The sequence below is a fragment of the Rattus norvegicus genome, chromosome 3, assembly GCF_036323735.1.
Source record: "Rattus norvegicus strain BN/NHsdMcwi chromosome 3, GRCr8, whole genome shotgun sequence".
NCBI lineage: Eukaryota > Metazoa > Chordata > Mammalia > Rodentia > Muridae > Rattus > Rattus norvegicus.
In genome coordinates this window covers 170,593,711-170,616,492 of record NC_086021.1, presented here as the reverse complement: position 1 = coordinate 170,616,492, position 22,782 = coordinate 170,593,711, and the positions used below count along the sequence as shown (strand labels likewise).

Below are 22,782 nucleotides of genomic sequence, written 5' to 3'. Positions count from 1 at the left end.
TCTAATGCATTCTTTTCTTTTCTCTCTCTCTCCTCTTATCCTTCTCCTCCTTGCAGGAACAGTATAAATTTGTATATGAGGTGGCACTGGAATATTTAAGTTCTTTTTAGACTGATTGGATGGGGAACCCGCCAGAGTTCAGAGGTCGCTGCAGCTGCCCCTCTTTTTCTGTGACTGACAATGACTGGTCTCAGGAGCTCCAAGGTGACCCACCTGCCCAGCTCCAGGAAGAAGACTGGTTGTGTCATGCTCGGCAGAAGGCCCTGCAGCTTCTGGGGGGGTCTGTAGCTGTGGGACTTGCCTTCTACACCTGACAGCATCAGGCCCACAGAATGCTACCCACAAGCAAGGCCCTGGACTTCCAATTCCCAGACCCCTTGCTTTTGTTTGTTCTGAGTTTGTTACTCTCATGGCAAGCTGACCGTGCAGGTGCTGGAGTATGGGGAGCTGGTCAGCCTTTCCTTACCATCCTTAGGAGCACTGGGGGTGGAAGTTCCTCTCCATGCTATCTTGCAAAAGCATAGTTTGAGGGATCACTGAGTTATTGGTTCCTACAGTCTCCCACTGGGGACTCTGGCATGAGGCACCTGTCAATCTGGATCAGTGCGACTTCTGGATGCCCCCTAGACCCAGCAGGAAGCCTTTTCATCTTACATCTAACCAGTGCTGAGTTTGACTCACTTCCGCCATCCCCAGCCAGGCCTTGACCTTCTGTAATCGCCCGGCCAACCTGCTGTGTCTGCATCACACTTCAGCAAAGGTTTCCTTTGCTTTTCCATAGTCTGTAGGGGGAGGAGGGCTCACAGGAAATGTTACAGTACCTCTTCAATCTTTGTAGAAAGGGCTGCTCTCCTGGGGCAGGGCTCTTGCTGACCTGTACTAGATGGCACTTTCTGTGAGAAAGACAAACAAGAAAAGCTTTGAGTATTTTCCCAGGTACATGTGAAAAGAAACTCTTATAAGAGTCTAAAAGCCTGTATTCTCTTATGTCAAAAAAGAAAACAAAAGGAAAGAAAAGGACAGGATGGGAGTTTGAATTGTGGCTGTAAGATAACTCTCTTGGATTTATATTTCCTGGCCATACCCTTGAACAGTCCCACTGTAGGATAACACAGTCATTGAACAAATGAAATGGGACCCCTGGGATTCGGTCCCTGGTTTGGGGGTGGGGAAATACAGCAACACCTTTATAATTTGTCTCTCCAAATTTCAACTCTTTCCAAAAAAAAAAAAAAAATCCAGCAGCCATTTTGAAATTGGTTACTGGGGCCCCAGCTTGGTTTATAATATAATAAGTAGGTTTAGGCCTGGGGCCGAGTCTTGCTCAGAGCATGAATAAATTAAGGGAAGGGAGAGAACATTTGTGGAGTGTTTCCTGCAAGCCAAGTGCCATGCTTACCACATGCTTCCCTGTGACATCTCACATAGTCAGTAGCACCCCTAGGGACCCCTAGAGAATGCTCTCATCATCTCCATTTGGTAACTGAAGAAACCCGAGCACCCTCTTCAGTGATGGAATTCTGGGTTCTGAAGGCAGGTAATGGCAGGAAAACCTTCCTACCATTTTTCTCATGCTTTCTTGGCCAAGCAATTATTTTTATGAAACCGAAATAAGGCTAGAAACTTCAGAGCAGACAGAGAAGTCCATGAGTAGAAATTTAATTCTTTCTTTCTGATACCAGTTCTTCTTGGTAGCCCAAACTTTCAGATATATTTTATTAACTCATTCCCAGGTCCCCAGGAAAGCTAGTCTTACCTAATTTTATCATTGCTAAAAACAATTCTCATGCTCCCTCCGGCTACAAGGCAGCCAGCCTGGGAAGCTCTGCAGCCTGGGCTGAGCCACATTATCTGACAGCCTTAATAGCCAGGAGTCTAGGAAGGTCTATCTTGCAGACTGATCCAGTCGAGGAGTATGAGGGACACAGAATCCAATAAGGTGCACATCTTGGCCTTCGGGCCCGCTGTATTGTAGGGAAGCTGAGACACCTTGTAACAGTTGGAACATACAAGCATTCAGTAAGCATAAATGGGAGAGTGACTTGCTCTGCCTAGAGCTTCCTAGGCAACATCCATTCCAGTCGCGTGTCAACAGATAGAAAAGAAGGAAAAAGGAAATTCAAGCCGAGGGGGTCAACATGCACAATGGTGAAGACAAGTGAGAAGGTATCTGCAGGGACAGATGGTGGCAGGTCAGACCAGATAGAAGGTAGCAAGGCAGGGATGGTAGCAGGAAGGTAGCCAGAGCCAGGGAGGAAATGTAAAGGCCACAGTCACTGCCCTGCAGCAACAGGAAGCTGGCAGAGTTCAATGGTTATGCACTCAGCTTAGTTTTGGAGAAGGCTCTCTCTGGACCATCAGGACAGCCTCTTTTCCTTTCATCAGACACTGTGAAAACATCCCCTCAGTGTGTGCTTTTAATATGTTGCGTGTGTGTGTGTGTGTGTGTGTGTGTGTGTGTGTGTGTGTGTGTGTGTATGCTCATTATTTTGTTGCTGGAACAAAATATGGAGTGAATCATGAGATGGAACTCTTGTGTATAACCCAGCATCTCTGTTCTACCATGGAGCAGGGTCAACGACCTTGACCTCTAAGCCTACAAGGACAGGATATGAAAGGAAATCAGGCAGCCAGCTCCCATTTGTGTGAACCCAGGAACTGCCTAGAAGTCTAAGAACACCAGAGTTGATCAAGGAAGGCTGTCACTTTGGTGGTTCAAAAGGAACGTGTCAAAGAAAAGGCAAGCAAAGGAATCCCATGAGTAACTATTCTCCTTTGATGGGCCTCTTCCCAGGTATATTTGAGCATAGCCCCAGGCCCCACTGGTCCTTCTGGGTTCCTATGGCTCTAGTCTCCTATCACTGAATGGACTTCCCTGTAGCCTTCAGGAGTCTGTAGCATAGCCATAGCCATTCAGCCTGCCGCATGCTATTTCTTCAGATCTTAGCCAATTCCAACAGAGAGGGAGTGGAGGGGAGAGGATAAACTACAAATCCTAGGATTCATTCTGCTGAGGAAGGAGCTGAAGAGCTGACAGATAAAGATGACAGTGGTCACTGTCCTTATGAATAGTGAGAAATTAAAGAATAATTCCAGGGGAAAGGAAATATATGAAAATTCAGGCCATGCTGGGGGAAGTCACCAAGGGCTAATTCATACCTTATTTTCTCACAATCCAAGTATTCTTAGAGAAAGTGGTCTTAAAACAGTGCATACAAGAAGAAAGTAGGGAAATGACAGTCTTCAGATCCCTGTGGAGGACATGCAGAAGACCTTTGATGACATAGGAAATGGTCCTAAGGAATTTAGATGATATTTTCCCCAAGAAATCTCCCAAGAAAACCCACCTTCCAAGCGTCTTTTCTCAGCCAACCTACTTATAGGATGGGCTCATTTTGACAGGAGCAAATGAAGGTTGTCAAAGTGAATCCTCACTTAGGTACTGTCTTCCTGTTGGTCTCCAGTGGAACCCAAAGGGAGAAGGGAGAAGGTATAAATGAGATACTGTGAACTGCCCCACTTAGGTGTGTTTATGGCCTAGATGGCTTCAGGTCAGATCACAGCTACATCTCAACCTTGTGTTCTTTTACCCCTACTGATATGATTACCATAGATGAGGTATGGGCCTGTGAGCTTCTAGACAGCCACAGCAGGCCCCTCTTATAGGAATGGAAGAGTCTGCTTGCTTCAGGTGTTTCTCAGTGGGAGCGTTAGCAATTAAAGACCAGCCATCTGTCACCTACTCCATGGAACTACTGTTCCAGTGCTGTGGACTCTAAAACATGAGCTCCCTCTTCCACATTCTTGAAATACTTGTGATTATGGCCAGCACTATTTTAATGGTGAGTAAATGGATCCAGAGGAAGAACGCACTCGCCCAGTTAAGCAAACTTGACCTGGTTTTCTGACCACAGAGACAAAATTCTCCCACCATAGTATCTGAGATTTTTTTTTCCCCACAAGATTACTCTTAGCAACAGAGAAAAGAGCAAAACTAATGACTCAGTAGATATCAGTAAAGCCCAGTGCAGACAATGATAAGTTTCAAATTCCTCTGGAGCCTCACGTTTTACATCCATGATCTATTTAGATTCCATTTTCTAATTTATTCTTAGTAGTTTAAATATGTCTGCATAAATCTATTTTGAAATCTGTCCTTTATCTCATGCTTCTCTCTGATTGATCTTAGGGAATATCTCTGACCAAGGCATAATGTCTAGCCAAGTTCCTCCTCCTGAGGTCAATTCTAAGCTCACGTTCACGTTCACACCAACTTACATTCCCTTGGGCACATGTGTTGCTATGGAGGTATCCTGACTGTACTGCTCCTGAGGCTTAGCTTAGGGAGGTTTCCACAATGTACCCACTAACAGACTAGAAGAATAACTTACCTGGATGGCACGGTAAAGGTTGAGTCCCCAAAACCCTAGGAGCAAAGGAGAAGAAGCCAGGTGCAGATTTACTCAGAAGATCCACGAATGCTGAACAATGTCTCTATAGATTTCTATGGCTTCTGATGTGGGAAAATCTTAGGACACACGTGATGAATCTTAAACACCCTTCCCTTCACATGGCTCGACACAAGCCCTGGCTTCCTGTAGCATTCAGCACTCCAGACAGGTACTACTAAGAAGTGCAGACTACTCTGGCTTGGTACCCCAGGGTGAGTAGGATAAGAACTTGCCGTTTGTCTTGAACTCTGACTTTACCATTTCTGGAATGTAAAATGTCAGGCTGAACACGGCACGGAAAAGGAAACATACACACAACCTCTTTGGCCAGGTTTAAAGGGGTTAATCTGAAAGGCTAGGGCAGGGAAACAAGAATTCAAATTGAAACTCAACGTTTACTCAGAAACAAGGATGCTTATGGAGTGACTGTTGATCTCAGTAATAAATGCTATGGGGAAAGTTTAAAGAAAGCCACCCCTCTTTAGCCTGTAGCTGGCCACCCCTGCCAACCAAACAGGCCTTCGGGACCAAGCTAAAGCATGCTCAATACTGTAGAAGATATGTCTAGATCCAATACTAAACATGCTGATCCTATACCACAAGGTCAATGAATTATTCTGAGCCAAGATCCCTAAGAATGAGTCGCCAACCCAAACTAAAAGACAAGTCAAATGATAAAACAGAAATAGCAGTGTCCTCTCTAAGCCTTGATTTGCCTTTCTTTGCAATTGACCAGTCAACGTGAGGGCCTCTATAGCATCCTGCCAGTTCCAACTCACAGCCAAATAGAACAGAAAAATAGGGGAAATTCAGCCACAGACAACCGGGACTCAATCTTGTTTGCATACTGCTCTGTACAGGTTTCCTGTGTGAGGTTGTCCCTAGATACCTCTCAAAAACTATGAAACGCAGAGGCCTCCCTTTACTGACTGTGGAGTCACCTTTGAAATTCTACCCTTCCAGAGAGAGAGAGAGAGAGAGAGAGAGAGAGAGGGGTGGACAGTAGAAAGTTGGGGAGGAAGAGAATAGTTCTAAATCGTGTTTTCTCTGACATATTTTAGAGTCATGGAGCTGATATCCTCGGAAACACAGCACAAATGTCTCTGACATATTTGCATACGAATAAGCTCTTTCAGTTTCTTGGTAACCACAGATAGATTTTTGTATGACAGTAGCTATGTAAATGTATTGTGGAGACCAAGAACCATTTCTTGACTATCCCTGCCAACCTCTAGATGAGGTGGAAAAGCTCTTAAAGGGGCCACATTCACCCCTGAAATCCATTCATATTAGTGTCCAACAGGTGGAGTCAGTACCCACATTCATACCCTGCCCCAGACCTGGCATCACTTTATCTAGCATGGATACACCTAAAAGCTTAGTAGTGGTGCACTGCAGCTGGTACAGAGGATGGGCAAGAATTGGGTGGGGAGACAACCTACTAGAAAGGACTTCGGAAGGTGCTTAACCATGGGGCTTCCTTCTAGATCTGAGAGCCACTCTAGGTGGTAAAATGCTGACCCTGGTTCTTTGTTGGAATGTTTAGAGAATGACGTGTAGGAGTCTTAGAATACTGGACAGCAAAGTGATGGACTGAGACCTGGGCATTCAGGGGATCTAATGTAGGTTGTGATTCTTCAGTGAGACCCATTTCTAGGGCTTCCATGAGCAGAATTGGAACAGTCTAGAAAAAACTTAAGTCTCCTAGAGGCACAGGCAGAAGACTGGCATCCATCGTCATCTTAAGCCTGTGGATGATAAGACAGAGTCGAGCATAGTTTTGCTACCGTGGTTACTCCTATGAGTGGTGCTAAGGTGGATGAGGAAACTTAGTACCTGTAAGAAAGAGCTGACTGCTGGGCAGGAAGCTGCCTGTTTGAGTAGCTGCCCAGCAGACATCAGGCATCCCCATCTCCTGGCCTATGTGAAGAAGCAGCACAGCTGAGGTAGACTTCAGGCCTCTCTCACTTTTAGTGGATGAGTCTTTGAACATGAAAGTCACATTTGAACTGGTACCTCCAAACTGCAAGCCAAGTCGGTAGGTCGTGCTTGGTTTGTGAGGCGGTAGTCCTCTGTTTTCCTAAACAAATCATCTCCTTATATCAATCAAAAAGCAGCTTCATCTGCATCTCCTAGCCTTATCCAGGATAGTTAGCACCAGTCACAGGAAGCAGCTCCTTGTCCATACATGTGATGCTTAGTGCCATAACTGACAAGGGCAGCCAATGCCCACACTCACTGGCCATCAGGGCCCTCAATGACAGACAGAACCAATAAACATCCAGGCAGGAGTCAAAACAAGCCTTCACTTCATGTTATCTCCAAAGTTTCATTCAGCCCTCACTCAAGGTCTGTAGGAAAAGATTTCAAAAGCACAGTGATTCTGTTGACACCTGATCACAATCGTTCCCAGTACATATATTTTATCACCAACTGGTTCTTGGGCTAGCCGAAGTTAGCCTAGGCTAACTCATATTTGTAATCAGGCTCAAAAATCATATTCTATCTTTTCTCCTCACTCTAACTCCCGGTAGTCAATTAAAGGTACAGTTCCCATGGCTACTGGATACTGTACTGGTACAGCTCTCCAGGACCTCTCATGGCATTCCCAGTCTACACTAGGGAATCTGACATTTTCATTTCCCAGTGGCATATGATGTCACATGAGACCCAAGTATCCGCACTACCCGAAGTCTCCACAAATTCCAATGGCCTGCACTTGTACAGTTTGGGTTTTTGATAGATAAAGCACGTATGAGAAGAGAAAACAAAATAAATCAACTTCAGCAGAAAGAAAGCCAGCACTGTGCTGTCAATGTTTTTTTTTTCCCTTTCCCTTTTTATTTCCAGTTCTAGCTTCAAAAAGCAGAAGGTAAATAATGTCAGGTCAATGAATATCAGATATATTTTTTGACTGTACATTAAAGTGACGTGTAATCTTTTTACACCTGCAAGTCCATCTTATTTATTCTTGTAAATGTTCCCTGACAATGTTTGTAATATGGCTGTGTTTAAAAGAAATCTATACAATAAAGCTGTGACCCTGAGATTCATGTTTTCCTAAGATATTTACACTCGTGTCTTCCTGGGAATGAGGGGCGATGAAGAAGAATAGAGATTGAAGTCCAAGAATTAAAGCTACTCCTATCAGCTAGGTTTCTTCTTATTCGTTTACTTCATCTTCCCAACCATGAGACAAGATATGCATACTATTTCCTCTTCGAAGATGAGAAAATGGGTTCAGAAATATCGGGACTTTCCCATAAGTATACACTGAACTGGTAAAAGGTATCAAAAGCAGTGTGTCCATGAGTGTGGTTCATAATACTGGCATTAGAATCAATGGGACATTGGCTAAGCATAAATTTTAAAATATTTGTGTCTCTCTGTATGTGTGTGCTCTGTGTGTGCATGCATGGATACCTATTTGTGTGTGCACATGTGTGTGTATGTTCCCATGCTATGGTGCACATGTCAAGGTCAGAGGACAACTTCAGGCGTCAACCTTCACTTTTTACCTTGTTTAAGATATAGTCTCTTGTTCTTCACCCCTGCAAGTACCAGGAGAGCTGGCCCAATGGCCTCCAGAGACTCTCTTGTCTCCAACTCCCACTCATCATCGGCCCACTGAGATATCATCCATGCATTTCTGTATCCAGATGTTTGTGGGTTCTGGGCATCCACATTGAGGTCCTCAAACTTTTCATGGCAAGTGCTTTTACCCACTGAGTCATCTTCCTAGTCCTGCACACACATTTTCAAACTCCTATAACATCAAAACTTCAGGATCTGTCCACTAAGAGACTAGTCGTGTGTGTCAGCTAGCTATTGCGACATGAATGACATCAGTGCAGCAGCAGCAGCAACAACCACAAAGTCCCTCAGTGAAACAAGCCTCATTCAGTTAATACTCAGCTGGGTTCTCTATTGTGTTCATTGTTCTGGTGCTCCGCTGAAGCCCGGTGCATTGGCTGGTATGACCATGTACCTTGAACCTCTTATCTGCCTCCCGAAATCTGATCATATGCCTCACATGGTGGTGACAGGTGCATGAGAAAGTGTGACTGTGTGTTCTGACCAGCCTTCGCTTGAAAGAAACATGCACACAGCACCCCATGAACAAAGTTAGCTCAATGAAATACTTAGAATCGGGAATATGGGTTTCTTCCACTTAGTATAGGTCTCTCTTGTCAATTTTCCCAAAGAGTCTTGTGGTCAGGCATCCTACCAATCTATCTCAAATGATTCACCTATGTCAGTCATTTCACTTGGAAGATACATAAGCACACCAGGTGAGTGGTGCTCAATGAATGCCCTCTAATGATTGCAGCACATGCTAAAGTGAGGCAAGCATTATTTTATATATTTTTTGAGATTGTATTTAATTGCAACATTTCTCCCTTTACTTTCCCACATTCAAATCTTCCCACATGCCTCTCCCTGCTCTCCTTCATGGCATTTCTTTTCATCAGTTGTTAGTGCATGTATATATGTATGTGTGTATATATACATCTATATTCCTAAATATAAACTCTTGCATCCATATAACAGAATTTGTAGGAATTTTCAGGGTTGATCATTTTGCACTGGACAACCCAGTAGTATGCTTTTTCCTAGGGAGGACACACATTGCTTAAAATGATATGGCTGTTAGAGGGGTTTGGGTAGGAGCCCAGGAGGAAAGGGGACAAGCCAACTTAAAGCAATGAATTTACTAACCTCTGACTTGGATATATTTTCTCCACATTTTTCTAACAGACCAGAAGAGAAAACAGGATGCCCTCCGGGAGTTTACCGAGTCCCAGTTTTGTTGAATGTATCTAGACATAAGCATGAACTCTCTCTCATGTTTGTCTAGACACAGGTCAAGGTTCCAGAGCCTATGGTGTGTTTGGTTCTCCTTCAGCTTTGGTGGTGGCAGGGCTTCTTTGCCTAAGAGGCCACAAGATACCTCCCAAAGTTCCAGAGCCTAAAACATCATGCTTCCCAGCTTGGCCCTGAATGGGACACCTGCTGTCCTGCCAGCTAGTTATCCTTGCCACTGTGTCCTTAGTCACGTTAATCTCATTTATTCTTCCTGCTACAATTATACTTTTGGGGTTGAAAAGGTAACAGACGACACTGAGAAAAGAAAATCACAAGGATGAAAATGTATACATGATATATAATAAAAGTACACTAGGACATAATAACTTTCTTTCCAAAGAGCTAATACCTTTGAGAATGCTTTTGTAAAAACCATACATACTTGCTTGCCAGAACTAGATGCACATAAATGAGGGCATGAAGCAAAGTTCCCATTTAAAAGTATTTGTTATCGGTTTGTCATCCCAGATCTTTCTACACGCAAATGCAGTTACATCTAATTTCCTATGTACTTGGTCTCAAACTGTATATTTATGAACCTTGCCCCTGACATCCTCGTGGTACTCTTGAACTGGAGGCTAAGCTAGCCTGGGTGTATCAAAAGCAGACATTCCTATGTGCTGCTAAGGAAGCAGCCCCAGCTGCGGGGCCAGTGTTAAGACTGAAGAATATCCTCTCCTGTTTGCTTTAGGCCCGAAGGGATACAGACACTCATGGCTCATCTTTGTGTGTCTCTTAGCTAAGCCTTCTAAAGCAGCAGTTTTGAACCTGTGTGTCTCAAGCCCCACAGTAGTCGCATATTAGAGATCCTGTATATCAGATATTTACATTATGATTCCCAACAATAAAATAATTACAGTGACAAAATAGCAATAAAATAATTTTATGGATGGGAACACCACAGCATGAAGGACTGTATTAAGGGGTCACAGCATTAGGAAGGTTGAAAACCACTACTCTAAATATCCCCTAGTCTTCAAAGGAATACAAAGCTGAGGACCAGGCACTAAAAATATGAGCCCATAGAGAATATTTCATATTCAAAATATACACACATATGGATAGTTGGAATAATATCAAGAGACGTGGAGATGTATAGATAGAGACAGTAAATTAAATATATAATCCATTTAAAACTATCAAAATCTTATCAGTAATCAATCATCTTTCATCCTGGGGAACAAAAGAATGACTCTGATTTATAAATTTCTATGCTCTCTAAACTTTATGTTCCTTTCATAGTCAGAAAAGCCAATTTTGTAAAAAAAAAAAAAAAAGTGGAGAGAAAAGAACATAAGAAAATAAAGACAGAATAGGTGAGATGATTTAAACAAACTAAGTGGCCGACCCAAAACACTCGCCGTATACCTGGACCGGAGTAGAGTCAAAAACTTGGTATTCCACTCCAAAACAAGGAGAATATGGTCAATTAGTCAAACTATGTCTAAAAGAGAAAATTAAGCAAGTTGCTCAGCATAAATAAAAGTGGTAAAAGCATTCCTGCCACAGAGCCTAGATAAAATGAGTTTCCTCATAAACTCCCTTAAGGAATAACAGCATCAACACACAACAATGCTTTCTCCCTCTCTGGAGGCTGATGGCCTTATCCACTGTACAATTCCAAGGAAGCTCTCAACTGAAGGGCCAGAATGAAAGGGTCCAGTTACACATTCCTCAGCAAAGGCAGACTTGAGCAAGGTGTCTGCTTGGCAGAATCTTGAGTATTATACACTCTGAGCATCTCAGCTCTCCTCTCTCTGAGTGTCCATGAGCTAGATGGAGGCTTTTATCCCAGACAATTACCAGCAAAGTAGCTATTCCGAGCAGTTGGGTAAATTTGGAATCTGGCTTTAAGAGACAGCTGAGCAAAGAGGAGACTTAATAACTCCTTGTGAATGGCGGGGAGTCTTAGCAGCGAGATGTAGGCACATCAAAAGCAAACACACCCCTCAAAGAAGGTGAGTCAGGAAGGGCCGTGAGGCCTTGTGCAAGGTTGTGATAAGGACTAGCCCCATCTTAGCCCACTTTCCTCCAATTATGTAGTCCAGACTGCAAACTCGTGGTCACACCTGGCAGCCACAACATTGTATAAACCCAAGAGGAATTTCCCCCTGATTATAAGAAACAAGAGACTCAAATGAGAATCATAGTGAGGTGTTGATGCGAAATCAAGTTGGTTTTTTTTTAACCTAAAAGATGCAAGAGAAATGAAAAGCGGATGCAGTGGTTCATCCCTGCCAGGTGCACATTCCAGATGTTCCCCGCTCACTCAAAGATTGGTCAATGGTCCATTTCTATTTCCTGTGAGAAAAGGATTACATTAGGAAAAAGACAGAAAGGCAGGAAGAAACATGTTGCAATGCATGCTGGGGATTTTATCTTCCATATTCCCTATCTTTTTGGAGCACCACACAGGGAGACAGGGAGAGGTGGAATACCACCCACTGAATGAGTCCTAGATTCTGTCCAGAACAGCAGACACCTTACTACAATACATTACTTCATGTTCTCTCAAACTTGGCTGTGAACCATGGGTGGTGGCCATTCCAAGGAGGCTTTTGTAGGTTTCATCAGTAGAACCCTACTCTGGTTTCTTTAATCAAGTTCTATAACACTCGCTATCTTCCCCACCATGATCTGGTGCTCTGAGATACCAAGGACACTCACCTAGCATTAATATGCCATCAAGACAGACAGAGGAGATAATGTCCGTGTTAATTCATCTTCTCTGCCTTAACCCCCTCAACTCTCCCTGATACCGAAATGATATCCCCGAATATTAATACACACTGTCTCGGGCTTTGCTTTTAGGGAAATAGCATCTAGGAAAGTAGATTCAAGCGGTGTAATCTCCCGTTCTCAGCTGATAATCTGCCAACACCCGTGGAGGGCTGCCAAGTGTTCAGTTAAGCTTTTAATCAAGTGTTAGTGTGCAGCTACTCGAGTGGAAGAGGTTTTACAGAGTCCCTGGCTTATACTGGATATCACACAATTGTTTGGCTTCTCAGATTGAGGGAAAAAGCATCCTATCACCTCAGATTTTGCTGTAAAGAGTTAACAAACCTTTCTGGTAGAGAACAAAGGGACAATAAGGGAGTTCTCTATAGGAACCCATTTTGGGTAAGACAACACAATGAGGTGGTTAGCGTGGGGATGAGTCTGCAATGTCAGGATCCAGAGTTCATGCAAGATTCTGCATCTATACTTATGCCCAGCCCCCTCCTCCTCCTCCTCCTCCTCTTCCTCCTCTTCCTCTCCCTCCTCCTCCTCCTCTTCCTCCCCCTCCTCTTCCTCTTCTTCCTCCCCCTCCTCTTCCTCTTCTTCTTCCTCCCCCCCCTCTTCCTCTTCTTCCTCCCCTTCCTCTTCTTCCTCTTCTTCCTCCTCCTCTTCCTCCTCCTCCTCCTCCTTCTCCTCTTCCTCCTCCTCCCCTCCTCCTCTTCCTCCTCCTCCTCCTCTTCCTTGAAGCACACAGCCCCTGGCAAACTAGGAGAGCAGGGTGGGCAGCCAGCTTGCAATGGAGGACGTTACGTAAAGGCGTAAAATGATAGCATGCAGTTTCCATACAACACTCATACAAATATCTTCAATGCATGTGAGGCCCAGGAGCCAGGTCTCTGCACCATGCCAGCTAAGCTCCCTGCCACTTCTAAGCTGGCATAGAAGAGAGAGCAGCAAATGTTAGCTTCTCAATCCCTTTCCTTCTGGTTCCTACATGATGCTCTCCAGCAGTTATAAACGCTGCCCAGGCTCAGTACCCTTGTAAGTGTGGACCAACAGGAAAGCATCACCAGACATTTGAAAAGACACAGGAGTGTAAAAGGAAAGGCTCATTTGGAAGAATCAGTGTACATACGTGTATGACTATGAAATCAAGTCCCTGATGAGGAAAGTCTGATACAGGAGGCACTGAATTTGATGGTTGAATCTAAGAATTTTTTGTTATTATTGTCTCTAATGAAATAAATTGCTGAAAAATCTAATCAAGATTAAAAAGATAAATATTCAAAATTAGAAAACAGAAATAGATATAATAGCAAAAGAGGAAATTATACTGCTTTATTAAAGGACATTATAAGCAATTCTAGGTAGTAATGTGAACATTGCGATTGATTGGATTATTTTGGAAATGCATGAATATTACCTAAATTCACTCAACAACTAGAAAATCCAGGCAAATCCATTATCAGAGGGAAAATGTTTTAATTGGTAATTCTGCTTTAAAATATATAATAGCAGATGTTTGTAAATGAGTGCAATCAATGAGTTTCAAACAAAAAAAAAAAAATGATGCAGTACATACGATTCCAAAATGTGAAGGAAAACTCCTCAATATCAGAGAAAAAAGAGAGGAAGGCTAAGTCTATCTCTGTGTGTGTCACTCTGTCTCTGTCTGTCTCTGTCTGTCTGCCTGTCTCTCTCTAGAGAGAGAGAGAGAGCATACATCTAGATTAATCATTTATAAATAAAAGCATTTTGCTAAATTTCAATGATTACATTAAGTTGACTTTTAAAGGAAACATACCATGTCTAACTGTATGCCAGAAATTTAAAAATAGTTCAATATTAAGAGTTTATAAGAAAAGGAAGAAGACACAGAATCGCCTTAATAAATATTGAAAAAGCATTTCACAAAATTTAATATTGATTCTTGATTAAATAGCCTGAGCAAGGTAATAATGGTAGGATATTGTGTTAGTGTAAGAGCTAAACTCATGAATGCTGGGCACTGCAAGGGTTCACCTGAGCTCACTTCTTTACCCAGCAAAGAGAAAAATCATGGTTCTTTCCTTCCTTCCTTCCTTCCTTCCTTCCTTCCTTCCTTCCGTCATTCCTACTAGTTAAGGCCAGATGCCAAATCCCAGCCAATGAGCTTAAGTAGAAGTGATGTGTCCCAGTTTTATGCCAGAATGCATTTCCTGGCTGGTGAGAGAGCCTCCAGCACTTTCCTTCCCTGCCTCATCAACCAAGGGAGTGCTAAGTTGTAGGTGACCCAGGATGGGTGAGCAGTGGATCACTGAATGACCACATGGAGGACAATCACACCTCAAGTTAATCTCCAGAACTTCGGTATGTAATAAAGAAATCTTGTGATCCTTCACCGTTAAGCATTTGAAGATACTACTACAGAGTACCTAAAAAGTGAATACAGCAAAGAATGAAAAAAATTTAAGAGTATTTCTATTTAAGTCATGAATACCTAAGTATTTTCTTTTTTATATATATTTTTTAGTATTTTTGACTAAGGGCTATTTAACTAGTGAAATTTCAGCAAATAAAACTAAGATAATGGCAATGCAGTGAGTACTGTGTAACACATTAGCCCCAACCATTTTTATTTTAGTCATGACTATATAGCTCAGGAATTCAGAACGAGTTCATTGGACCAAGCTCACATAAGCCCTGTTATTCAGTCAGGTGTCAGTAAAGTTGGAAGTCATCTTTGAATCTTTTTAAACCATGCCTGGTAGTTGTCAAAAAAAAATAACAGATGAATGCGGCAGCTGTGAACACTGGCTGTTGGCTGGGAGAGCAATTAAAACGGCCTCTCCAGAATGAATATCTTAGTGTAGCCAAACTTGTAACATTGCCCCTGGATTCAATCAGAAAGGTGATCCTAACATGTTCTGGTAAAATTAGAAATATATATTTAATTCGACTTCAATCAAACCCATATGAATCTTTTAGTAGATATCTTTAAAAATAATTTTTAAATTATCTGAATAAATGAACAGGTGAGTGCAACCAAATACTTTCTAGATGAGCTACAATGATTAAAACCATGTAATACCATTGTAGGATTATATTTTAGTCAATTCCTTGGAGCCCCCTTGTCACATTCGATGTTAGAAAGCTGTGTTGACATTTATCAATGTATAATCTGAATAAAACTTGTTTTATGTTGTCAAGTATCCAGTGATCAAAGGCAAGGGAAAATTAAAAGGAGAAAGTCTTTTATAAATTACCATATCAGAATTTTGTTGCCTTCTGGGTTTAATTTCATTCAGGGCATTTTACTGTATTCGATGTATCCATTAATGCCAGTATTTAAGACTGAAATGTTCACATTACTCCTTGTCCTGACTTTTAATTACACAAATGGCACATGAATACATTCTGTCTGTGAAACAATTAGAACGTTTAGTCCCCAGCCCCTCTACCTACTGAAATAGAAAAATCTCTGGCCTAACCTCCTCTCTTGGCCTTCTCCCTTCTCCAAACAACTTGAGAACAGACAAGCCCAGCTCAGTGCTGAAGGGATCTGATCCGGTGCCAATAGATGGCCTTTCCTGGTTAAGAATATGCAAATCAAAGATGGAAGGAAGTTAAGACTTACTTTAATATTGTTAGTGAGCTTGAAAAAAAAAATGAATACAGCTTCCCCCCAGGACTTACACATCACTCCACAAGTTATAGACAACAGGTTCTGTGCAAGATAAGAAGCCAAGCAAAGAATCTTCCTCAGAGGTGACTCCATCTGTCTTTTTGAGAGTAGCCTTGGAGAGCAATCAGCCATCACTAATGCCTCCAAGAAGGGCCCACAGGGACACCCAGTCAGCTTTGGCATTCAGTTCCCCAGAGATGACTAAAGTTGCTCCAGGGTCATTGAATAAGCGCGAGCTAAAGGCTCCTCAGAGAGTCACCATATGTCCTAACAGACTGTGGCTACCTACAGAGGGGAAATGTGCTAAGACAATTCATGTCCTGCTTGTCAGAACCAGAAAGACAGTGGTCTGGTCACAAGAGCCAAGGGGAGCCACAAGGGACATACTCTCGCTGAGAGAAAAATGTGACCAATTCTCCTTACCACTGCAGCTACAGAAATGAAAACGCCTGAAAGTGTTTTCTTTGAATGTATTAAGAGGCATATTCTAAACTCCTTGGAAGATTTAATATTTGCATCTGCATTTTAAATCAGCGCATCAGAATTTATTCTATGCCAATACCAGGAGAAATGCCTGTCTCTGAAGCATGCTCTACAGAATGCTCACAGGGTCTGAAGATGCAAACGGTGTGGCCTATAGAATCACAACTGCACCATTGATTGGATTTGAGGCCTAGTCTCCAGGACAGAATTCATGTCTGGTACTATAAACACAGTCAACACCCGAGGCTAGGGAAGTCATAGGCCTTAAGGGAGAAGACACTGATACTATTTTTCCAATGGTCATGTCAAACTGCTTTTAAATATTTGGGTTTATATCCCAAGGATGTGTGTTATTCCCAACTTTGCAGTGGGTAGTGGCAAGGCAGGGACGTACTGCTAGCCAAAGTGCCAAGTATGTGTAACTGTGAGTGCTCAGCTGAAGAAAGGACATCTGTATCTACATCCACGCCCAGCCAAGTTGCAGGAATCATTGCAGAAGAGAGAGCAGAAAGGATGCAAGAACCAGAGAATGGAGAGGACTTCCTCAAAAGACTGTTCTCTGGACCTGACACGGCTGCTGTAAACATGAACTCACAACAGTAGTGTTTACCTGCACAAGTTCAAGCCGTTAAAAATTCCAATATGGAAGACAAAGACGTTCCTGTTGTGCCACCCCTACCTAAAGTACTGTTGGCAGCTGGTGGCTGCTTAGGTATCAAAGTCAATATTTTCTTTAGGAAAATGGCTACTGGATGGTTCTCCTTGCCTCAGTGGATGACTCTAATGCCTATGCACATGTGAGCAGCAGGAATTAGACTCAATGGGTTACAGAATAAATAAATAAATAAATAAATAAATAAATAAGCCAGCAGGCACTTGATTTTTGACAAAGGAGCCAAAACCATCAAATGGAAAAAAGATAGCATTTTCAGCAAATGGTGCTGGTTCAACTGGAGGTCAACATGTAGAAGAATGCAGATCGATCCATGCTTATCACCCTGTACAAAGCTTAAGTCCAAGTGGATCAAGGACCTCCACATCAAACCAGATACACTCAAACTAATAGAAGAAAAACTAGGGAAGCATCTGGAACACATGGGCACTGGAAAAAAATTCCTGAACAAAACACCAATGGCTTATGCTCTAAGATCAAGAATCGACAAATGGGATCTCATAAAACTGCAAAGCTTCTGTAAGGCAAAGGACACTGTGGTTAGGACAAAACGGCAACCAACAGATTAGGAAAAGATCTTTACCAATCCTACAACAGATAGAGGCCTTATATCCAAAATATACAAAGAACTCAAGAAGTTAGACCGCAGGGAGACAACCCTATTAAAAAATGGGGTTCAGAGCTAAACAAAGAATTCACAGCTGAGGAATGCCGAATGGCTGAGAAACACCTAAAGAAATGTTCAACATCTTTAGTCATAAGGGAAATGCAAATCAAAACAACCCTGAGATTTCACCTCACACCAGTGAGAATGGCTAAGATCAAAAACTCAGGTGACAGCAGATGCTGGCGAGGATGTGGAGAAAGAGGAACACTCCTCCATTGTTGGTGGGATTGCAGACTGGTAAAACCATTCTGGAAATCAGTCTGGAGGTTCCTCAGAAAATTGGACATTAAACTGCCTGAGGATCCAGCTATACCTCTCTTGGGCATATACCCAAAAGATGACCCAACATATAAAAAAGACATGCTCCACTATGTTCATCGCAGCCTTATTTATAATAGCCAGAAGCTGGAAAGAACCCAGATGCCCTTCAACAGAGGAATGGATACAGAAAATGTGGTACATCTACACAATGGAATATTACTCAGCTATCAAAAACAATGACTTTATGAAATTCATAGGCAAATGGTTGGAACTGGAAAATATCATCCTGAGTGAGGTAACCCAATCACAGAAAAACACACATGGTATGCACTCATTGATAAGTGGCTATTAGCCCAAATGCTTCAATTACCCTAGATGCCTAGAACAAATGAAACTCAAGACGTATGATCAAAATGTGAATGCTTCACTCCTTCTTTAAAAGGGGAACAAGAATACCCTTGGCAGGGAATAGAGAGGCAAAGATTAAAACAGACACAGAAGGAACACCCATTCAGAGCCTGCCCCACATGTGGCCCATACATATACAGCCATCCAATTAGACAAGATGGATGAAGCAAAGAAGTGCAGGCCGACAGGAGCCGGATGTAGATCGCTCCTGAGAGACACAGCCAAAATACAGCAAATACAGAGGCGAATGCCAGCAGCAAACCACTGAACTGAGAATAGGACCCCCGTTGAAGGAATCAGAGAAAGAACTGGAAGAGCTTGAAGGGGCTCGAGACCCCATATGTACAACAATGCCAAGCAACCAGAGCTTCCAGGGACTAAGCCACTACCTAAAGACTATACATAGACTGACCCTGGACTCTGACCTCATAGGTAGCAATGAATATCCTAGTAAGAGCACCAGTGGAAGGGGAAGCCCTGGGTCCTGCTAAGACTGAACCCCCAGTGAACTAGATTGTTGGGGGGAAGGCGGCAATGGGGGGAGGATGGGGAGGGGAACACCCATAAAGAAGGGGAGGGGGAGGGATTAGGGTGATGTTTGCCCGGAAACCGGGAAAGGGAATAACACTCGAAATGTATATAAGAAATACTCAAGTTAATAAAAAAAAAAGAAAAAGAAAGAATAGGAATGAGCCTGAAAAACAAAGTCAGCAGGTTGGGAGGGAGACATGATTGGGGAATCCTGAGGGAAGATGAAGGGAGTGGTAGGGGATAGATATGATCAAGGTACATTGTATACATAAATTTCATATTACATGTATGAAAATTTTTAAGCAATATGCTTTTAAAGTCACAGTTCACCTGGAAGTAGTCATACTGACTCATGTAAGTCCCATCCATATGGGTCTGGGATGTTGATCATATATGCTTGATGTATGAAATGAGATTGTAGTGTTCTACACTGGAGTATGGATTACCAAAGAGTCAATCAAACAAAGTGTCTAGAAACCATGGTTGACTGAAGGAAAGAGAAGAGCCTACAGGAGTGAAAGAGAAAAAGTAGAGCTTCTATGTGGGCCCCAGCAAGAAATCAAACCAGTTGTAGCTTAAGAGACCAAGGTATTTTGTATGTAAGAAATAGGTTCTGTAGAAGTCTTAGGAAAAGGGATTAAATGCATATGATATAAGGATCCAGTTATCATGGTCTCAACTCTACCAGCCAATGAGGATTCACTCCAGGGATGTACCCCCCACCCTGCGTAAGCACCCCAGAATGGTAGCTGCCAATCTTTAGAGAGATGGACTAATAGCTGAGAAGTGGTCCTGATATTCCCTAAGACCTCAGAAAGAAAAGAGAAAGGGAGAGGTCATGAAGAAAGGGAGGGTGGGAAGGAGGGAGAGGAGGGGAAGAAGAGAGAGAGAAGGGGAGGGAGGTTTCATTGCATTTTTCAAGAATTAGAAGACTTTACAAGTGTTCAAACATTATTCGATAAAGCAGGAGTGTCACCACAATATGTGCAAGAGAACCAGGTACTAATGCCCAGGTCTGAAGCTCCTAGGCCTCAGTTTTCATGATTGAAAATTTCTACTTCCTTTCCTTGTCTGCCCCATCTTATACCTCCCTGGCTGAGGTGACAGAGCATATGATCCAAGAGACTTTAATCCAGACACACTTAAGTTCCACTCTGCTCCTGTAGCAGTCTCTTTGTCCTCCCCTCCTCCTTTCTGTCAGATTTATTATATCCGATCAACAAAATTGCCATTAATGAAGGTCAAAATAGCCATATAGGATGATTTCACAGGCTTTGGATGGATGGAATGCTGAACTTCCTGTTGGGTGCTCCCACTTCTTCTCATCCTTGGATGTGATGCTGATCCTTGGACCAGCTTCATATATCCCAGCATCTCTTTCACTGAGGTTGACTATTCCCCCATGAGCCTCCTCAGACCCCGTACTTAAGTATATTATATTGTCAGGCTGGGGGGCAGGGCTCAATCTCCTTTCTTTCTCCCCGCCATCTCATTCCATCCACACAGCCTCTGTGAAAGGCAAGGCAAGGCAGTCTTGGGTAGTAGAAAAGGCTAGCTAATCAAGAACCCAGAAAATCTGCTACTGGCTTCCCGCATGACCTGGTGCAACATCGTCTCCCTCACTGGAACCATCATCTAGAAAGGAGACTACTGGATAAGATCAGCTTTTCTTCATTTTAGATACCCAGGTCCCCTCTAATAAGTCTTTGGAGCTCTCTGGGCATTGGGACCCTTTGGTTCTTCCCCAGGTGTGGCTTCTTCAAGAACTACCCTTCTGGGTCATTTGAAGGTGCCTTGCTCCAAGTTTTATTAAATCTTTGAAGGAGTACGGGAATCCTCCAGTGCTCTTGTGCAGAATGAGACAAAGGAAGGGAGCTTCTAGAAATGGGTGTTAGGGCTCATTAGGCCTTGTTGGGGGACAGTCTGTCCAGCCAGTTTCCACCCCCTGCAGCTAGAAAGATGCCTAGACTCTATCAGGACCCAGCTGGGAGGCCATTTAGTTTGGAGAATGATTTCCTCTAGGTACCTCTCAGAAGCTTCTTTCACTGATCCTGGGAACTGAGGCTTTTCATTTTAATTAGCAAAATCTTATGACTGCCTTTGGAAATGAGCCTCTGTTCTCATTTCCTCCACAGACTCTGTCAGCCGAGATGGGGAAGGAGGGGATGAGAAGGTGACATGGGAGCTGTTTTCTGGTGTAATTTCAGGGCTGGCAGGGGGCTCAGAGAATGGGAGAGTGGCTGAGATTGCAAAGGAACCAAATCATGCACTTAAGGAAATGGCTTTGTGGCTGCAGGACATGGTGACTAAGGTTAGTGACTCTGTAGGACTGCCCTGATGCAATGTAGAAGATTAAGTGACAGGTCCACCCAGGTACAGGAACCCAGTAGGTAGATACATCATGTCTTGAAACTTTTCAGAGGAGGGTGGAGGTATACTTTCAAAAAAAATAGCTATATGTGGAGATAAACAGAGGATGGTATTTATCTGATGTATATTTTATAAGTCTAGGTGCCTATATAACAAGAACAAGGGCTCTTTGCTCATCTCATTTGCTCTGGTTTATTGGCGAGAAACAGCTTTACAGAAGTGTAATACATCAATGGTCAGAGGCTGCCCTTTTCTAGTGTTCAGCAGGAGGGCAAGTCCACGTGTTTGACTCGGTCTCAAAAGCCAAAACTTGCTTTGACATGAGATTTAAGCAGCGTATTTGCTGGAACTAGTAAATTCTCTTGGAGTCTCTCTGCTTGCTTAATCTTTCCAAAGCCAAAGGAAATCTTGACCTGATGAGGACTGCAAATAAATAATGAACTAACAAACAAATTAGGAAAATCCAGTGGAATGTTTATAAGCAATTAGATAACATAGAAGGACAATGTGGAAGGCCTGTTTCAGGTTGTAGATGACTTGCAGTTCAAATGATCAACCAGGGGAGGTGGCTTCATGGGTGAGAGTGCTTGCTACACAGCTATGAGTACCTGAGTTTAAACCCTAAGACTCATATGAGGTCAGAGTTTATATGGACGTGAAATCCTGTACTGTGAGCAGATAGAGACCAGAAGATTATTGTAGCTGCCTTTCCAGCAGCCTAGCTCCAACTTCAAAATATATATTTTCTCAAAAAAATAGAATTGACCATGAGAGCACACATGATATTATCCTTGGGCCTCCATACACAGTTATATATTCTACACACACACACACACACACACACACACACACACACACACACACACACATTTTAATAAGGGATTCACAAAATTAAATTCCATAAAAAGGAAAATGAAGTCACTCTAGGCCATAGTCCATGGTGTGACTCACAAATCCAGTCACACTGAACTACATGTTCCTCCCACACGAACTACTTATCACTGAACTATACAACACCCAACTAATGTGTCAGCCACTCTCTAATTCCAGTCGTACCTATCTCCCTGCTTCGCTCTTCAGGTGCCCACACCTCAGGGCTAACTGACACCCCGTTTTAGGATTCAGGGTACGAACATCCATGTATAGGTATTGTTATTGCTGGTATCACCTTATGTTGAAGGGAAGGCAAACCTCAAGATAAATGGCTTTATAACTACAAGCAAAATTATCCAAAAGGTTAATGCTTGAAAAGAGAGATTAAGGGACCAGGAGCCTGCATAGAAATTCTCAAAAGAGTCAAATGACTGAGATGGGATTTAAGAAGCTGAGCAAAGCCAAAATGGATAGGGAAAGGCCATATGGAAAGCCTACAGGGACCTCCCCTAGGAAGCTTTCTGTCCTTCCCTGTGCCAGGCACTATGTAGGGTGACCATATGTCCTGGTTGACCTGGGATAGCTCCCATATATGTTGGTTGTCTAGAGTTTAGCATTTGTCTCAAATATGTCCCAGTTTGGATGAAAGATTGGACTGCGATAGCTTGAGTGATATTATATTTATCAAACCTCATCATTACATGTGTATAACTGTCTACATGCATGCACACACACACACACACACACACACACACACCTATACATATGGCTGTGTCATTCTTATGGTGCAGAGTTTCTTTTGCATTCCTCCTTTGCT

General features: G+C 42.8%; 1 protein-coding gene across 18 annotated transcripts in view; it reads left to right on the top strand.

The window, feature by feature from the left end:
• The window catches only part of Ptprt (protein tyrosine phosphatase, receptor type, T), a 1,098,700-nt gene extending 1,091,200 nt beyond the window's left edge, over nucleotides 1–7,500 (top strand). For 16 of the 18 annotated variants that reach the window (XM_039105540.2, XM_039105536.2, XM_039105539.2 and 13 more), the window contains one exon: nucleotides 57–7,498. In XM_039105540.2, coding sequence (XP_038961468.1) covers nucleotides 57–110 — 54 coding nt within the window. In that variant the 3' untranslated portion in view covers nucleotides 111–7,498. 18 annotated transcript variants of the gene reach the window in all.
• Nucleotides 7,501–22,782: the final 15,282 nt, after the last annotated feature.